Source organism: Gasterosteus aculeatus, chromosome 2 (assembly GCF_964276395.1).
Source record: "Gasterosteus aculeatus chromosome 2, fGasAcu3.hap1.1, whole genome shotgun sequence".
In the NCBI taxonomy this organism is placed as follows: domain Eukaryota; kingdom Metazoa; phylum Chordata; class Actinopteri; order Perciformes; family Gasterosteidae; genus Gasterosteus; species Gasterosteus aculeatus.
In genome coordinates, this window is record NC_135689.1 from 157,570 (window position 1) to 174,830 (window position 17,261).

Below are 17,261 nucleotides of genomic sequence, written 5' to 3' on the forward strand. Positions count from 1 at the left end.
CCAGGACTCCAGGCCCCGACCCCAGCTCCACAACTCCAGGCCCCAGCCCCGACCCCGCCAGTCCCGGCTCCACGACTCCTGGCCCCGGCCCCGACCCCGCCAGTCCTGGCTCCACGACTCCAGGCCCCGATCCCGGTTCCGGCCCCACGACTCCAGGCCCCGACCCCGCCGGTTCCGGCAAATTCCAGTTCCGGAAATTTTTAACTTTAACTTTACTAACTTACTTGTGCACTGCTTTCTTGTTGTCTATTGTTACACTGTCTACTGTCGCGCATCAACAATGTTGGACATATTTTGGCAATAAATGTTTCCTTTTTCCTGAACATAATAGCAGACTACCGTAATTCAACTGCATGTTACATATATTTTATAAAGTGGTGGAAATACACATACAAGTGCAGTGAATCACATCTGTTGTAAGTTAATGTATGGAAGCCCACGTCAGCCACTGAAAAACAGGTTCTGTCATCATCATTCTGTCAAGTCATCATAATGAGATAGTATCTCATGAGATACGATGATGACTTTGACTTACAGGACATTACTATACTTGCAGCTTTCACTTTTATCCAAAACGCCCATGGTTTGACATAATTTTATGTGGAGGAATTGGGGGTTAGGTGTCTCGCTCAGTGACACTTCAACTTGGCACAGGGAGCAGCCAGGATTCAAACCGCCAACCTTGTGCTGCACAGCACACCCTCATTATCTCATAGCCTTTGCCGCCAATTCAGTGGCTGGAATGTAAAGATTATAAATATTTGTATTATTCAAAGTGTTCATTGCCAAGTCATTTGAGTGTTAATCTGACCGACTGCTCCTGAACGTGACGTCAAACGCGTAATCTCAGTTCATCTAGAACACCTGTGAAGTTCAACATCAGAGGAGTTTCTCATTGCCTTGTCTCTCCAAGTAACGTTGGTAAGTGTTATTTGCCTAGCATGATTAACATTCTCTTTCCTTACATCTTGTTGTCTTCCTCAACTTTGTAATTTTAATATTTTACCAATGAGCGTTTCTAAATATTTTATTTTGGTTTGTTTTACAGAGGCACTGGATTAAGGACGCCAGCCGTTTGCTGCGGTCAATTGAAAGTGTTCCATAGCGTATTGTTGCAGTTAGTTTACCTTGTTCCTAATGATTTTATGATTCATTTTTTTATTATTGTATACCTGCGGAATATTTTATGTTTTGTTCTTGGTTACAAATATCTAACATTTTTGTCTTAAAGGCATCTAATAAACTCCAACCACTATGACTGAAATGATTTTGTTTGTCTTTCTTTAATTTGTGGGGAATATGGGGTTATAAGTAAACGGTAAAACTCTGGTATTTATAACACAAAAACAGTAATCGTATGGTAACAAACTGTAATCCAATATACAACAACATACCGTAAATTACGGTAGGGCACTGTAAATAAAACAGTAAGTTACTAGCGTCGACTGCCAGTAAATTGCAGTTAATTCACAGTAAAATTCGTTCAAGTTTACAGTAACATACAGTAATCCATTTTGCGGTAACATAGTGTAAAAACCATTTACGGTATTATACCGTAAAATAACGGTAAATTCCTGGCGTCCTTGCTGCCAGTAAAATACCGTTGATTTACGGCCATGCGTAAATAATTGAATGAATTCCTAACATTAGAATGAGTTCATTGATCACTGAACTCATTCAATTATTTAAAGAGCTTGAACTCTATTTGAACTTTCTGTTTCTACAAGGAAGTCTGAAGTAGTAAACTCATGTTTGTTCAATTGGGGTTTTATTGTGAAACCCTTGACACTGAAACAGGAACATTTTCCTGTTTAAATGACATTACATGTAATTTAGCTGACGTTAATCTAAACTTCCTGCCGATCTTTTCTCTTCTTCTTCTTCTTCTTCTTTTTCTTTTTCGTCTTTGAGTTGTACTTTTAAACAGAGTTTAGTTACGACAATTACAAAATTAAAAAATCATCTGCTACTTTATACAAAATAAAAGCACCAAAGACGTTCAGGCAAACATTGATACAATATCTAATTATTCTTTTTATCACTATTATCACTTTTTAAAATGATTTACTCGATTTAAATCGTTTAAATATTTTAGTTGATTAGTTCATTTTTTCATTTGTTTTTTATTAACTCCTCAATTTTCATTCCGTTTTTTTCTCTTGAAGTATTAACGACTTGAATTTCATCTCAGTTCAACACATGTTTTTTACAAACTTCACAGCGTGTTCCTAAACGCCTCAACATGACCGAGGAGCTCACATCTCGCGGGAGTACGACCCTCCTTGCGCTCGTACCGTTGGGTATGGAACCTCATCTTTGCGCAGATCTCGCGATATTTAAAATCCTAACGGCGGTTGGAAATGGAGTCTGGGGGGCGGGGTGCAGCAGGAGGGAGCCGAGATGTTTGGAGGCTTTTTTTAATAAAAAAATATCCATTTAAATAAAAATGGCTGCCATGGAGAGCGGAGAGGAGAGACTGTGAGTGTTTTCTTTCACATTTTATCCTACGATAAAGCTCCGCCGTCGCCCACGACTATTTTGTGTCGTTTGTTTTATTGAAGTAAAAGTGGGTTGGTTTCTTCCCCGGGCCGTCTTAGCAGAGCGGGTTTAGCTGGAATACGTCACCAACTTACTGCTAAGTCTGTACTTTAGCTGCTGCGGTTGCGTTAGCTTCCAGCCCACCGCCCGTGCTCCTCCGGGCCCCCCGGACCTTCGCACTACTGCCCGGGGAAAAGAGGCCGCGCGTCGGCTGCGAGGTGTCCGCTTACACAGTGGCGCATCTTCCTGTCTCCGGTGAACGAGCTGCGAGCTAACAGGCTACCTGCTACCGTTAGCATCACAGAATGTTGTCATCCGAGTGTTTGGAGTACTGGTGCTCACTGACCTGGGTTAACCCCCACCCTTTCTACAGACACACGCATACATATGTACACATACTAACAGAACCCCCCCAGTCAGTTTTACACGCACAGACACACATGTGTATATTTTAATTAAATGTGTTACTAAGTAGATCTGAGAGCGTATGGTTGTCTCCTCCTCCGAAGGTCTTATGGTTCCTGGTGATCTCCTCATCTGATAGTTTCATGGCTTGTGGTTGTCTCCTTTAAAGAAGGTCTCGTGGTTGTGGTTATTTTGTCTACGAAGGTCTCATGGCTTGTGGTTGTTGCCTCCTCCTCTGAAGGTATTGCTCGTGGTTGTTTCCTCCTTTGATTAAGGTCTCATGGCTCGAGGTTGTCTCGTCCCTCCTGGTTGTCTTCTCGGAAGGTTTCATGGCTCGTGGTTCTCTCCTCCTTCTCTGAAGGTCTCATCGTCCTTGGCCGCTACTCCAGTGAAGGTCTCACGGCTTGTGGTTGTCTCCTCTGAAGTAGGTCTACTGGCTTACACAAAATGCTACTTTTAATGACTTTAATGAATTTACTGCAGTCTCAAAATGATTCAACCCCTTCATGACGAGCATGTTCAGTACTTAGTAGAGCACCTTTGAAATGATTCAAGCACACCTGGTGCAACTAATCAAAGGCTTCATTAGTTCAGGTGTGCATTAAAAGTAGCATTTTGTGTTAAATTTGGATAAAACCTTTGTAATATTAGTTTCATTAAACTACTTAAACAATTATTGTGTAATTTGTTTATTGCAAACAGCTGAGAAATTGTATATTTTGTGCAAATCTAATGTGCAATGGGGTCTTGAATAATTTTGATTGCAACTGTACCTGCTGCACTTGTAAAAGCCTTGAAGCTTATAGTACAGATAAAGACGATAAACGAAGATATGCTTCTCCAACCGAGCATAATATATTTCAGGCTGAGAGAACAGTTATTTTAAATTAAATTAAATGTTAATTTATAATACCGTACCAATTTATAATTACCTTCAGCTAAAAGTAATATTGCAATCTTAAGGCAGAGGTGATTCCATCATTGTTGTCAATAAAAACCACAACAGCAAACACATTTATTAACTTGTATGCAAGGTATTTTTATTTTTTTCTTGCATAGGATATGATATATTTTAACTAATTTACAGAAGATATTACAGAATATGTCCAAGCTACAGTAGCTGAATGTCACCACACACATCGTTCTCCTTCACCTTGATGCTGCTTCCTCCTGCTCCATAAAACACAACTAAATGTTGTGATTTCTAATCGCACAACAAATCAAAATGAGCAAAGCAAGTTCAGTTTCTTGGTGTATTTATTCTGTAACCTTACTGACTTACAAAGGGATGTCGGGCCTCATTGCCCCAACAGAAATGTAACAAAATGGTCCATGCTGAATTTTTATTGAGATAACGACATTTTGTGACTCCATGTGTGCTTTTAATAATAATAGAATAAGTCAACATAAAGCTTTTAACTTGAACCGTTAAGTTCAAATCTAAAACGTGTCAGAGCTCTTTGAGTTAGAGAAGAAGTACTGTAAGTGGACATAACTAAACAGGGCTGTGATATTTTACAGTGCGGTTCGAGCCGATTCGATTTTTTTTTCCAATCCATCTTCACACAGCTTATCCTGCACACAGGGGGGCAGGAGTCTGTCCCAGCCAACTTCAGGTGATAGACGGGGTTCATCCTGGACTGGTCGCCAGCCAATCACAGGGCTACACAGAGACACACAACCATTCACACACACACACTTTGCTCGACCACGTTCGGAGGAGTCGATGGAACGGGCGAGTCGCAGCAGGGGTGACGTATGCGGTCAACGAATGCGTCCTAAAGAATGCAGCCAAAGGAATTGAGACACAGCTTCTGTGTCTTATTGCTTGTGGTTGTCTCTTCTAAATGTCTCATGGCTTGCTGTCTCCTCCTCTAATTGGCTCATGGTTATCTCATCCTCTGAAGGTCTCATGGCTCGAGGTTGTCTCCTCCTCTGAAGGTCTCATCACTCCTGGTTGTCTCCTCCGAAGGTCTCATGACTGTCTCTTCTTAAGAAGGTCTCGTGGGTCTTTGTTGTCTCCTCCTCTAAATAGTTCACGGCACATGGTTGTCCCCACCACTGAAAGTCTCGTGGCTTGGGATGGTCGCCTCTGAAGAAGAAGGTCTCATGGTTGTCTCCTCCACTGAAGGTGTCATGGCCTGTAGTTGTTTCTAGGGTTGCAACTAACTATTATTTTGATAGTCAATTATTTTTTTGACAGGTTGTACCTTGAACTAAATAACATAATAATTTATAACAAATAGGGGAAAAATACAATTACGGTGAGTGAATAAAATGTGTCTCTAGTCTTGCTATAGACCCCTGGTTTACTGCTGTTATTAGCCGGCTAATGCTAGCTCTTCTAGCTGGATAACAAGTAAGGCTCTTTGTGTTATAAACGTAACAGAAGTAGGATTCATTCTGTAGTAACTTCCACCTCATCAAGTGGGGGTCGTCGTGGCGCAGTGGTAGAGAGGGTGCGCAAGGTTGGGGGTTCGAGTCCCGGCTGCCCCATGTGCCAAGTCCAAGTGTCCCAGAGCAAGATACCTAACCTCTAATTGCTCCCCGGGCTAAAATGTAAAAGCCACGGGTTAAAAGTGTAATGTAAGTCACTTTGGATAAAAGTGTCAGCTAAATGACCTGTAATGTGATCAAGGTCGCCAACATGCTTTTGTTTGATGCCGATCACCGTGGTGCTCCCATGCCATGTTGATTTAGCAATTGACACACTTTTAGTTTATTTGTGAAATGCTCCCGCACCTTGGACCACTGCTCCTTCTTCTACCTCCTTTTTTTGTTACGCGCTCATCTCCCTGACTCATTGAGTTGCTTGAGTCTGAGTTCGATTTGAAATCAATAAATGATTAAAGTTTGATTAAAAGTAAAATGTATTCTCTTGTTGTTGACTGATGGCGTACACATACATACAAAACGCTGCACAGCTCAAGTCCTGTGATGTCATCAGTAGGGCTGTCACAAAATCACATTTTTGTTTGTCAACATTTATTGTGATATGTGATATTACCAATGACAATGTAATAGCATAGTAATAAAAGTACGCGATTTCAAACAACAAAGAAGGTTAATTTGTCAGAATAGTTAGACATTAGAATCGGAATGTGAAAAAATATATCCTATATAAATAAATAAATAATAATAAACGCAAGGGACACGGAGCGGGCGAAGCATCGGGCTCGGTGCGATTCAGTCGGGTTCCAGAAAATGTGTCCAGCGCAAAGGTATGCCGCGGCAGCCGGGGAGGTTTAACCCGGGGCTTCGACCGCCGGCAGGGCGACGCGCTCCGCGGCTGTAGGGAGCGATGGAGCGGCCCGGTCCCGCTAACAACCAGCCGGCCCGGGAGGAACGCAGGACGAGCAGTCCGGAGGAACCGACCGTAGTTCAGGTTAAAGACGGGCGGATGGTTGTTGTTTTAGGTGAGAGTTTATCTTAGTTAGCTTGGTTGGGTTCACTGCTTCTCTTCACCTGTTGGTGTCGCTCTGTGTTTGTGTGCGCGATCAACTTAAATGTTGGTGACGTTCATTAAACTAAAAATGATTGCATGCGATTTCAGAGAGTGTGTGTGATATGTCATTTTATCGCATATCACGACAGGCCTTGTCATCAGTAATGTAATATTTGTATGATGTAATTACTTCTTCCACAGGGAGGAGGGTGAGGAAGAACCCGTCGACCTGCCTCCCTCTGGAGGGAGAGACAGGTCCCACATAAAGACCCGTAAGGCCCGCCGGGAGCACCGCCATGCCAATAGGGGGGTGGAGATCGCCACCGTGCCGCAGGCAGGGATGGAGCTAGAGACCCAGGCGAGTGTAACGGCAGAGATCAGGCAAAGATCCTGGAGTTTCTATCTCTAACAAACCAGTTCCTCCTTGAAGGCCACAGAGCCAGTGGCGGGCCCCTCGGAGCCGGAGGCAGACTTAGCAGAAGACGGCGAGTCTACGTCAGGTTCCCCCAGGCAGCGGCGCTCCATCATACGGGACCGCGGGCCACTGTACGACGACCCGTCGCTGCCCGAGGGCTGGACCCGCAAACTCAAGCAGAGGAAGTCTGGCCGCTCTGCGGGCAAGTTTGACGTCTATCTCATCAAGTAAGCCGAATCCACCTTCTGTTCTTGGTGCCGGTTCTCTGTTCAGGTGATTAGGGGGTCAGGTGAACGTTTTTTTCTCCTCCCATAGCTCGGAGGGAAAAGCGTTTCGTTCCAAGGTTGAACTCATCGCCTACTTCCAGAAAGTCTGCGACACGACCACCGACCCCAACGACTTCGATTTCACAGTCACAGGACGTGGAAGCCCTTCACGCCGTGAGAAGCGGCCCACCAAGAAAGCGAATGTGGCAAAACCATCGGGGCGAGGCCGCGGGAGGCCCAAAGGTAAACCTAAAACTCGTAACCTGAAGTCATTTAGTTGGACTCACTGTGTGTAGCTCACACGTCTCTCGTTTCCTAGGCAGCGGGAAGATTCGGCAGGCTACGGAAGGCGTGGCCATGAAACGCGTGGTGGAGAAAACTCCGGGCAAACTGCTGGTCAAAATGCCCTTCGGCAAGGCAGAGTCTTCCACTGGCTCCGCCTCTGCAGCTTCAAAGGTACAATGAATCCGCCAAGAGAGAACACAACAATAGTCCCAATGCACCTTTAACCAGCAAATTCCTCGGATTCGTTAAACCTCCTCAGACGCGGGTTAGACCTTCTCACATGTGGGTTCTACTTCCTCAGACGTGGGTTAGACCTTCTCACATGTGGGTTCTACTTCCTCAGACGTGGGTTAGACCTTCTCACATGTGGGTTCTACTTCCTCAGACGTGGGTTAGACCTTCTCACATGTGGGTTCTACGTCCTCAGACGTGGGTTAGACCTTCTCACATGTGGGTTCTACTTCCTCAGACGTGGGTTAGACCTTCTCACATGTGGGTTCTACTTCCTCAGACGTGGGTTACACCTCCAAAATAAGAAGAACCAAGACAATCCAAAACATTCTCTGTTGACTCCTAGAGAACAATTTTACTTTAGTAATACTCATTTTGATGTCAATATGTTCTAATACCATTTAAACGATCATCTTAAAGCAATCACCTCACTTCCGGATCACCGGCTCTCGGGTGTGAGGTTTGCTTCTCCTTTAAAGAATTTACCTTTCACCGAGAGCTGGGCAACAGGAACAGGAAGTAGCTGACTGGACTGTTGTTCCTGGTATAGTACTTAATGAGTGATCACTTTTAGAGATTCAATTAATTCAATTCATTTTATTTTGTATAGCCCAAAATCGCAAATTACAAATTTGCCTTGGAGAGCTTTACAGTCTGTACACATACGAGATCCTCTGTCCCGAAACCCTCCATCGGCACAGGAAAAAATGAAAAAAAACCTTCCACGAGGGAAAAAAGGGAAGAAACCTTAGGGAGAACGTCAGAGGAGGGATCCCACTCATGGGATGGACAGACTACAATGGATGCCATGTGTACAGAATGAACAATGTCTAATACGTAATACAGTTCCTATGACAGAAATTATTCAAGTGAGAGTGAGATAAACACTTGGTAGACAGATACAGTACATCCTAACTTGTAGTAAGGTGAGCTGAGAACGTGTGTCTAAGGATTCTGTTTTCAGAGTCGGAACGAGCAGAGAGAAATGTCTCAAGGGGTTTATTGGAGAACTTCGGAAGAGGAAAGGACTTCCAGTAAGTAAGGTTCTAGCAAACCAGGAGAGGATTTAGGAAAGAGACAGGACTTATCATCAACGTTCAGGTGGAAGTAGGTCCAGTCAACCTGTAGAAGACCTCAGACCTGTTGGTGCTTGTGCATTCTGTCTGTGATCTCTCTTTAAAATGCAGTACCAATGGAGATCCACTAATTTTATGATTTCTTCTCAGGTGGTGTCTCCTGCTCCCGCGCCCAAGGTCCGTCCCGGGAGGAAGAGGAAGTCGCAGCAGGATTTTCCGCCTCCACCGCCGACCACTCCCAAGAAACGGGGCAGGAAAGCGACCGCTGTCTTGATGTCATCGATGGCTGCCACGGCGTCCCCCACCCCAACTGCGTCCACCTCAACAGCCGGGGGATATGCTGCAGCAACCATTTTAGCCGTGGAGGCCAAACGTCAAGTGGCCAAGGAGTCCCCGGTCAAACTGGTCGTCCAGGAAACCGCCCTCCCGATCAAGAAGCGTAAAACAAGAGAGACGGTAGAGGAGGCGGAGAGCGCTGGGACTCCGGCCACCAACACAAAGACCGACAGGAGAGTCGCCGGAGAGGGGGAGGCTGGTAGAGAGGAGGGGGGTCCAATCCCAGAACCTCCGCCCACCACCTCTGAGCAAAGCCAATTACAATTGGCTTCAGATGAAAGCCAGTCGCACAGACTCAAGGTGCACAAAGGGAGGAAGCACAAGGAGAAAACAGGAGAAGGAGGAAGCAGAGGAGAGGAAGTAGAGGAAGACATTGTAGATGAAGTAGGAGGAATAAGTAGCAGCAGTAGCATCGCCCCATCCAAAAGCCACAAACGAAAGGAGCGGCTGCCTCACAAACACCATCACCACCACCACCACCACCACCACCGCCACCAACATTCCTCCCCCCCCACGTTAGACCAGCCTTCCACCCCCCCTCCGGCTTCTGGACACCCGACGCCCTCTGGCCAGTCGAGGCCCAAAGCCAAGCCACACACTCACCCTCAGACCTCGCCGGACACTCTGCCTTCCCGCCCTCAACCACGGCATCAACCTCCACCCTGTTCTCAGCAGCATCCCAAGATCCAGTCTGCCAGTCAACTCCAAGACTCTCCTCGGTACCCAGGAAGCCATCCCTCTCCTACCAGGCATGTTCTTCCCCAGCCAAGGTCCCAGCCCCCTCCATTCCAAATCCAAAGTCAGACTATGGCCTGCCCCCAGAGAGGCCTATCGCAGCCGATCACCCACCCTGCTCAGCACCACACCCAGCTCTTAGCTCAGCACTCACCACCCCAGTCGCCCCCTTCCCAGTCCCCTTCCATCCTGCAGGTTTATCCACCCCAAAAGAGGCATCCACATTCACAAACTCAGTTTCCAACAGCACTCCAACCGCTGCCTCAACTTCAGGCCCAGTCCAAGACCCCTGCCCAACCCCACCCCAGAACACCGGCCCAAAATCCAACTCAACCCCGGTCCAGGACACCGGCCCAACTCCAGAATCAACTGCTGCTCAGATCCCAGCCCACTACCCCAGCACGAACTGCGGTACAATCCCAATCCAGAACTCCAGCCCAAACTCCAACTCTGTCCGAGTCCAGAATCCTGGCCGAAAGTCCACCTCAACCCCAGTCCTGGACCCCAGCCCAAAGTTCAACTCCGTCCCAGTCCAGGACCCAAATTCCCACTCAGCATCACCCCCAGACAAGTCAGTCATCGCAACACCAATCCCAGACTCAATACAGACCACAACCCAGACAGTCTCCCTACCACCAGCCCCCCCAGTCCCAGACACAACAACACGTCCATCAGATTCAAACACAGCCCCGCCCTCAGCTCACCAGGCCTCACCGACCATCTCCCAACCTGAGCAGGACCAGCTTAAGCCCGGCTCAACGGAACCAGAGCGAACAGCCCCAGGATCTAAGCACCACACGGGCCGGTCGAGGAAGCCGGGAGGACAGCGTGGAAGGCCTTGGGCAAGAGGGGCGAGGCGAGTCGGACACAGCCTTGGAAACCAGAGAGGTTGTCGGAGAAGGAGGAGATAGAGGGTCCAACAGCACTTTGAGGCCTACCGGCCCTGCACCATCCGTTCCTCCTGGAGCAGCCGGGGTAACAGAAGGCCTTCCAGACCTGGTCCCCTGTCCCGGCCGGGAGGAGACTGTGGAGACTCGGACCGCCGTCAGCGAACAAGTCAGCTGATCCGTCGGGACGGACGGATTCAGTGCCGGGTACGAGAGGAGCTTGATCGGGCCGCTCAGGAGGGAGTTAAGTGGTTTCAGACCGTTTCAAAAAGAAGGATTAACGTCACACAGAGCTGGGGGACTGTAGCAGCTCCTGGAGACTCTGGGGTTCTGGAGAGGACAGGAATTGTCTTTTTCTGGAAAAAAGAAAAAAACATGTTTAAAAAGTGTGTGTAAATATAATCAAAAGGCAGCTGTTGTGTCCCGCTAGTCTGAGAGTCTGGACCTAAAATGCTTAACAACACTTTGCTTCCCAAATATAAACCCGGTTTGGTTTTTGTTTTCAGTATTTTGATTTTGTTAAAAGCTTTACTGCTTTGTATCCGTTATACAGCTTTAAACTCTGAAGTTATTAAACTGATGGTCCTTTACTCATCAACCTGCTCCTGACAGAGAGCGAGGCGCACAGGCAGATTATTACGGTAGAAGTCAGCATTGTTACTCGTTGACTTTCGCTGATACCTCCTCCTCTTGACTGGTGACGTGCAGTGGTAGTTTGCACCTTAAATTGGTTCCTTGCCAACCTACCATCATCAGAGATGGAGGGCTGTAATGTTCCCTCTTCTTCCACAAGAACTCGCCCTACTCCGCAATCTCTGTCTCATTTCGTTGGCTGCATCCTCATGAGGACCCGAACTTCTGGTCTACCTGGGCTGGGTCTCTGACGTCCGCATAGACTGAACCTAGCGGTCTCTGAGGAGACAGTCCTGCTTGTGTCATAATCTTTTCTGCTGCCGCTCCTGTTGCCTAGCAACTTGCTGCGCTTGACATTAAAAGCTGAAAAACTTGTTTGTTCTAAATGTGTGTAGCTACCTGGAGGGACCCAGTGGAGTTCAGATGAGGGGGGGGCAGAATGAGCAGTTCGTTCTCACGTCTTGTGTATTCAAAACACAACATGGGATCTACGTCACATAACTTCAGCGATTTTATAAACTAAGATATGATGTTATTTATTAGAATATAACATCTATATCGGTAGATATTCAAGTGAATTCTAGTACTTACATTCTAGAACTTAAATTCATCCCGCAATGCATGATGGGATGTGGGATAGGCTTGATCAGACGTGTCCTCCACATCGCCCCCTGGAGGGCTGCGTTTAAGGAGCAGACAACGTAACAGCCGAGTGGCAGCTGCGATGAATGATGAGCAGCCTCAGAAACCGTCGGCCTCGGGGATGAAGCCGTCGAAATGAGACACAGCTTTTGGGTCAGAAACATCTGGAAGACAAAACATCTGGACTAACCTTTAACCTTCAATGTTGAATGGCGAACTGTTTCTACAGCCTCCGAACCTCACTTACTTAAACAAGACCGTCAGACAGAGAACACGACCTCCTGATCAGAGCGCTTTATGTTCAGCAGGCGAAGTTCCCAACAATTCCTCCTCACTGATTGACCACTACAAAGTGGGCGGCTTTAAAGGTTTTGGAGGTCAAGTCCTGCCCCCTCCCATAGTCATGGAAGTCATTTTTGAAATTACAATGTCATCTTTTGAAAGTTAAATAGTTCTGTTGAATGTTTGTACATTTAAAAGTCTGTTTGTAAATACACAGCAGTCTAGCTAGACAGCTAATCAAGGAGAGAACGTGACACTGAGAGAACATCCTAATAATCATGTATTTTACCACTTTTGCAAAGATGTTTGAAACGTGTGAAATGTCTTTTAGATGTACAAACATTAATCATGTAATTCACCTCACTTTTTATTCTGAAGGCCCATGGTAGTCATCAACAAGGGGCAGGGCTTCAGCTCGGATGCATCTTTTAGGATTGAATGAGGTTTCTGAGGATTTGATGGAAAGTTCTTCCTGTGTTGGTTCTTGGAACCCACTCGTTTCTAAGGCGCCTTCAGCCCTGCGATTGGCCAAACTGCATCCTGGGATTCGTAGTCTCCGGCCAGAGGCTCCACAAACCATCCAATCAGTGAATGTCCATTAACGTGCCTCTCACCTTGAAGGCCCCGACCGCCCGTCGGCATGCTGTCTGTCATGCAGCTGCATAAATCCAACGCCCCCCCTCCCCACCAGACTTGGCGGCCATCTTGCATGTTCATGGGTCTAATGCCTCTGCTGTCGTGCGTCTTGCCAGAAGCCTCCATGTTTGTAGTTGTGATGTTCAGTGACTCTTCATAGTGGATCAACAAAATACACAAATAGTTTTTACCTGTTCTCTTATTTTTATTTCTAACTAAAAGGATTTGTTGTCCGAGGAAAACGTCTGTGTGATGATTATAGTACAACGTCAAGGTACTTCTACCTGCTGCCTGTCTCCACTACATCTGTAGTACTTTGTTCTGTACTTCGTCTCAGAGGTACAGTACATGTTAAAAGTTTGGACACACCTCGTTCTGTCGGGGTTTTTTACATTAAAGAGTAATATTTAACACATCAAAACTATGAAGAAGACATGGAATTCTGTGGTGAATGAGAAATGCCCAACAAACCAGAATGTTTTATATTTTAGATTCTTCCGGGTAGCCACTACTTGGTCTGATAACAGCCTTACACACTTGCAAGTTGTGATTTCTCTTTACCAGGCACACCTGTTAATGGAGAACCTTCCAGGCGACTCCCTCAAGGAGCTGGTTGAAGGAAGCCCAAGATTAAAACAAATTCTGTTTTAATTTACCACATAATTTCATATGTGTTCCTTCATAGTTTTGACGTCAACATAATTCTACAATGTAGAAACAAAAGAAAAATAAAGGAAATTCATTGAAGAAGAAGGTGTCAAAACCTTGACTGCACTCTACGTGTAGTACTTTATACTGTACTACATGTGACCGCGGCAAGGCCCGGATGGGTTCAAAATTGACTATGTACTTGACCTATAATACTGGCTTGTACCACTAAAAGCCTACAGATTATAGGGTAGCAGTGAAGGATTTATTGAGACCAAGGATTACCCAAAGATGACAATACGTATTACAATAAATACCAAGGTTACAAAGGGACGTCACCGAACGCGTGCAGCTCAAGGTGTGGCTTATAATGTGGGGGAAACTAATTGGGAACCAGCGAGGAGGAGGGGCTAAGGCCGACCCAGCCCACCAGTAGCCAGGGAGGGACACTTCACAGCTCTTATACTGTACTTAAACATTTAACATTTGACTAATTTATTATACAGAACAAAAAGACTATGAAAAAGCGGAAGAGGGAAGGAGCTACCCAGCCGGAAGACGCCCGGGGCCCCCATTTGGAGCCAGGCCCAGATGGAGGGTCGCCTCCGGGGTACACTTTGGGTTGTGGGGGGGAAAACTCTGACCGTTGTCTGTGCGTATGCACCAGGTATCCGGAATCAGGAATCAGGAAACATTTATTACCATAAAATGTCAGACGGGAATGTGACTTGGCGGTTAGAGCGTAACAGCAGGCTGTACGACAATGGACGACAAGAGAACAGTGCATGAGGAATAAAATATAATACTATGGGTTAGTTTAAAAATAAAGGAATAAAAGCTAAAAGTGGAAAATATTTGAAAATGAATGAAGTGCACCAGCGAAGAGAAAGTGACAAGTGAAAGTGACGTGTGCAGTGAGAAAGAAAGTGACTGGTGGGTTCGGGTTAGGCCGTCAGTGGGGGGCCGGCTCTGTTGATGAGCCCGACTGCCGACGGGAAGAAACTGTTGGTGTGGCGGGAGGTCTTAGTTCTGATGGACCTCAGCCTCCTGCCGTCCACCAAACAAGAGTTTGTATCCTTATGGTTGAATGCACTTAGTGTCGCTTTGGATAAAAGCGTCAGCTAAATGACAGTATGATGTAAACAGCAGCTCGGAGTAAATGGCCTTTTTGGAGACCCTGAATGGAGTTCTGCTTGGGGCTCCAGTCGCAGCCAAACTGACGCAATATGGAGGCAAATCACTGTCAAAATTCAAGAGCGCAAATCAGTTTGATGCACGCGCGTAAAACAAACACCCGCGAGCAAAAGTCCGTGTCGCATGAGCAAATTTCTCGCGCGAGATATTTGCTCGCTCACGGAACGTGAACTTCTCGTGAATCTCTGCAAAAACAATCTCTACAGGTGTTTTCTACGCGCTCGCTGTTGTTCTTTTTGATAGTCAGGGGGCGGAGCCAGCCACCATGGTATCTACATCTGATTGGTTACAAACCCCGTCTTTGGATTGGCTGGAGTGATGCATTCACACAACTATAGAAGCCCATTTCCACACTGAAGAAAGGGGATAGAAAGTCGAAATTATGAGATAAAACGTTGTCAAAACACAAATAACAGCACAAAGTCTTTCTCTCTGAGACAGACTTTTGCTCGCCGGTGATTTACGCGCGAGCATCAACTTGATTTGCGCTCTCGAATTTTGACAGTGATTTGCCGCCATAGACGCATGCGGTCGACAACTGCGACCTTAAGGAAGCAGCCGAGGGAATTGAGACACACCCAAATAGTCCAAAAAGTGACCTCATAACGTCTATTTCTAACCACTTGTCCTTGACCTCTGGAAAACTTCACAGAAAGATGGTGAGGAGAATTCATGAGGAGTCAGAGAATCTGACTCCACTTTCACTAAGCTGCGTAGTTTTGTTAGTGACGTCAGTCTGCAGCGGCGAAATTTAAATATTGCCTGTGCAAGAAATTGTTGGACGTAATTATCTCCTTTCCTTAACTTAAGGAAGTTGGTTATTATAAAGGAGTTAAGTAAGGAAGCATTGAAGCTCCTTTCCTTAGCATTAGAGAATTTCGACAGCTCTTATCGTGGCGGCCAATATTATATATTATACTGAATATCCTGTGAGGGTGACACAAATAAGACTGTTAAACTTTTATTTACAACTTTCTTTTGTGTTGCAATAAATGTTGAATATTGAACTACAAATACAAATTGAGTTTTTCATACTTTTACGGTTTTTGCATGAAATCATTCTGGGATGTTCACTGAAGGCTGGCTGCAGTTTGATGAAACAAACTTCACATGGAGACAAACCGTGTTTGGCCTCCACATCCACGTGTGATGAACCCTCAAGCTTTAACAACGACGCTCTATTGATCGCTCTGACCCAAATACCAAACTGATCGGATAGAGATCACAGATTGCACCAAAACACAGTGACAATATTAATAATAATAATAATAATCCAGTAGCGGCGGTAAATTCACTTTGGAGTGAAAGGGTGAAAAGTTGGAGGGAAATGAAGACGCGGTGATCTCAACGCTGATTGGCTGAGACTCACATCAAAGAAGTTTTATTGTGAAGATCATGACATCACCTTTTCTCCTCGGTTGGCGGATCCTTGTGACTAAGAACCAAACTGACCGAGCGCTTCAATACAAACTCTGCGTTGTTGGAGAGTTCATCGCTCTTACCGGCTGCCTCTCTGTGGTTTGTACCTTTGCACACGGATCCAGCCGCCAGTGCAACATTATCTAACAAGATCCTCACCTGTCCCTGCGTTACTTCCGGTGGTTCTGAGCGCCGCCCTGTTTCCTTTTGAGTGATCATACTGTCCGTACTAACTACTTTTCTGATTGTTTTACTTATTTCATTTACAATTACCTTCCATCTCGTTTAGTCGTAACAAAACCCTGGTTGAGTTCCTTCTGGGACTCTTAGTATCAGTTGTGTGCGTCCTATTAACTGGCCAGTTACAAAAGACAGGTGATGTAATTGTGCCGGGCCGGATATGATTGTGGACCTTGAGTTTGTCTGAATAAGTGGCCGTCGGCTATGTATCACAATGATACAGGAAGCTTTTAGTGATATCCCTTTATTTAAGGTGTTGGATTCTAATTGTAGAGGAAAAATGCGTAAAATAACAGTGTTTCAAGTGAAAATTCCTGTGAATTTTTGGTTTTCGCACATTCTTGAAATAATAAACAATTATTAATAATAATAATAAATAAGATATTTTACTTTTATTTTTTTACAGTGTAGGTATGCATGTGGAATGTAGCCCTATTCATTTAAATCAGGTAAGGGGCCACATTCTGCCAACTTTGATCTCAAGTGGGCCAGACCTGTATCATAGGCGAGGGCCCGGCCGACGGGGCTGGGCGCAAATTGTCAATTGCAAAGTGGCAGCTATACGCGCTTCCTCGTACAGTGCGACCACCAGTGGGATGATTAGGAATAGCAGCTAATTTTATAGAAATGCAATTTATGTCTTTCTCTAATTCTCACACTAGAAGACTCATCCGAAGCCACATGGTTGAATTGTTGTTCCTGTATCAAACCTCTTCTGTCTTTTATAAAACCTTCATAAAGTAATGCAGTGTGATGTAATACAACAGCCCTGCATTAAATGTTCACCTCGGTATGTTTCTGTGGATAAATATAATATATACACCTGTCAGTGTAATCCTCCTCTTCAACATTATGTTATTCCATGTTATACATATATATATATACACCATTTTTTATTTTTAAGGAAAACGAACAATGAAGAACTGTATCAATTCCGTTAGCAAAACC

The 17,261-nt window shown here is 45.4% G+C and overlaps 1 protein-coding gene across 3 annotated transcripts; it reads left to right on the top strand.

Annotated features, from left to right (window-relative positions):
- The first annotated feature begins 2,341 nt into the window (after positions 1-2,341).
- mecp2 (methyl CpG binding protein 2) lies at positions 2,342-15,668 on the top strand. Of its 3 annotated transcripts, none has more exons than XM_040170033.2 (7): positions 2,342-2,478; positions 4,851-4,942; positions 6,590-6,746; positions 6,819-7,030; positions 7,119-7,312; positions 7,389-7,525; positions 8,812-15,668. In XM_040170033.2, exons 3-7 carry the CDS (start codon positions 6,729-6,731, stop codon positions 10,795-10,797), a joined length of 2,547 nt encoding a protein of 848 aa, XP_040025967.2. In that variant the 5' UTR covers positions 2,342-2,478; positions 4,851-4,942; positions 6,590-6,728; the 3' UTR covers positions 10,798-15,668. The 3 variants fall into 3 exon arrangements, with proteins under 3 accessions (XP_040025967.2, XP_040025966.2, XP_040025965.2); XM_040170031.2 differs by lacking the exon at positions 2,342-2,478 and adding an exon at positions 3,079-3,367; XM_040170032.2 differs by lacking the exon at positions 4,851-4,942 and having other exon boundaries at positions 2,348-2,478.
- The last annotated feature ends 1,593 nt before the right edge of the window (positions 15,669-17,261 follow it).

What these genes read in the sequence shown, in the direction of transcription:
- mecp2 (XM_040170031.2), top strand. Translation starts at nt 3,224, where the DNA reads ATGGCTCGAGGTTGTCTCGTCCCTCCTGGTTGTCTTCTCGGAAGGTTT. An exon ending in GGATGGAGCTAGAGACCCAG is followed by an intron (nt 6,747 to 6,818) that starts GCGAGTGTAACG and finishes TCCTCCTTGAAG; the next exon opens with GCCACAGAGCCAGTGGCGGG. An exon ending in CCGCCTCTGCAGCTTCAAAG is followed by an intron (nt 7,526 to 8,811) that starts GTACAATGAATC and finishes ATTTCTTCTCAG; the next exon opens with GTGGTGTCTCCTGCTCCCGC.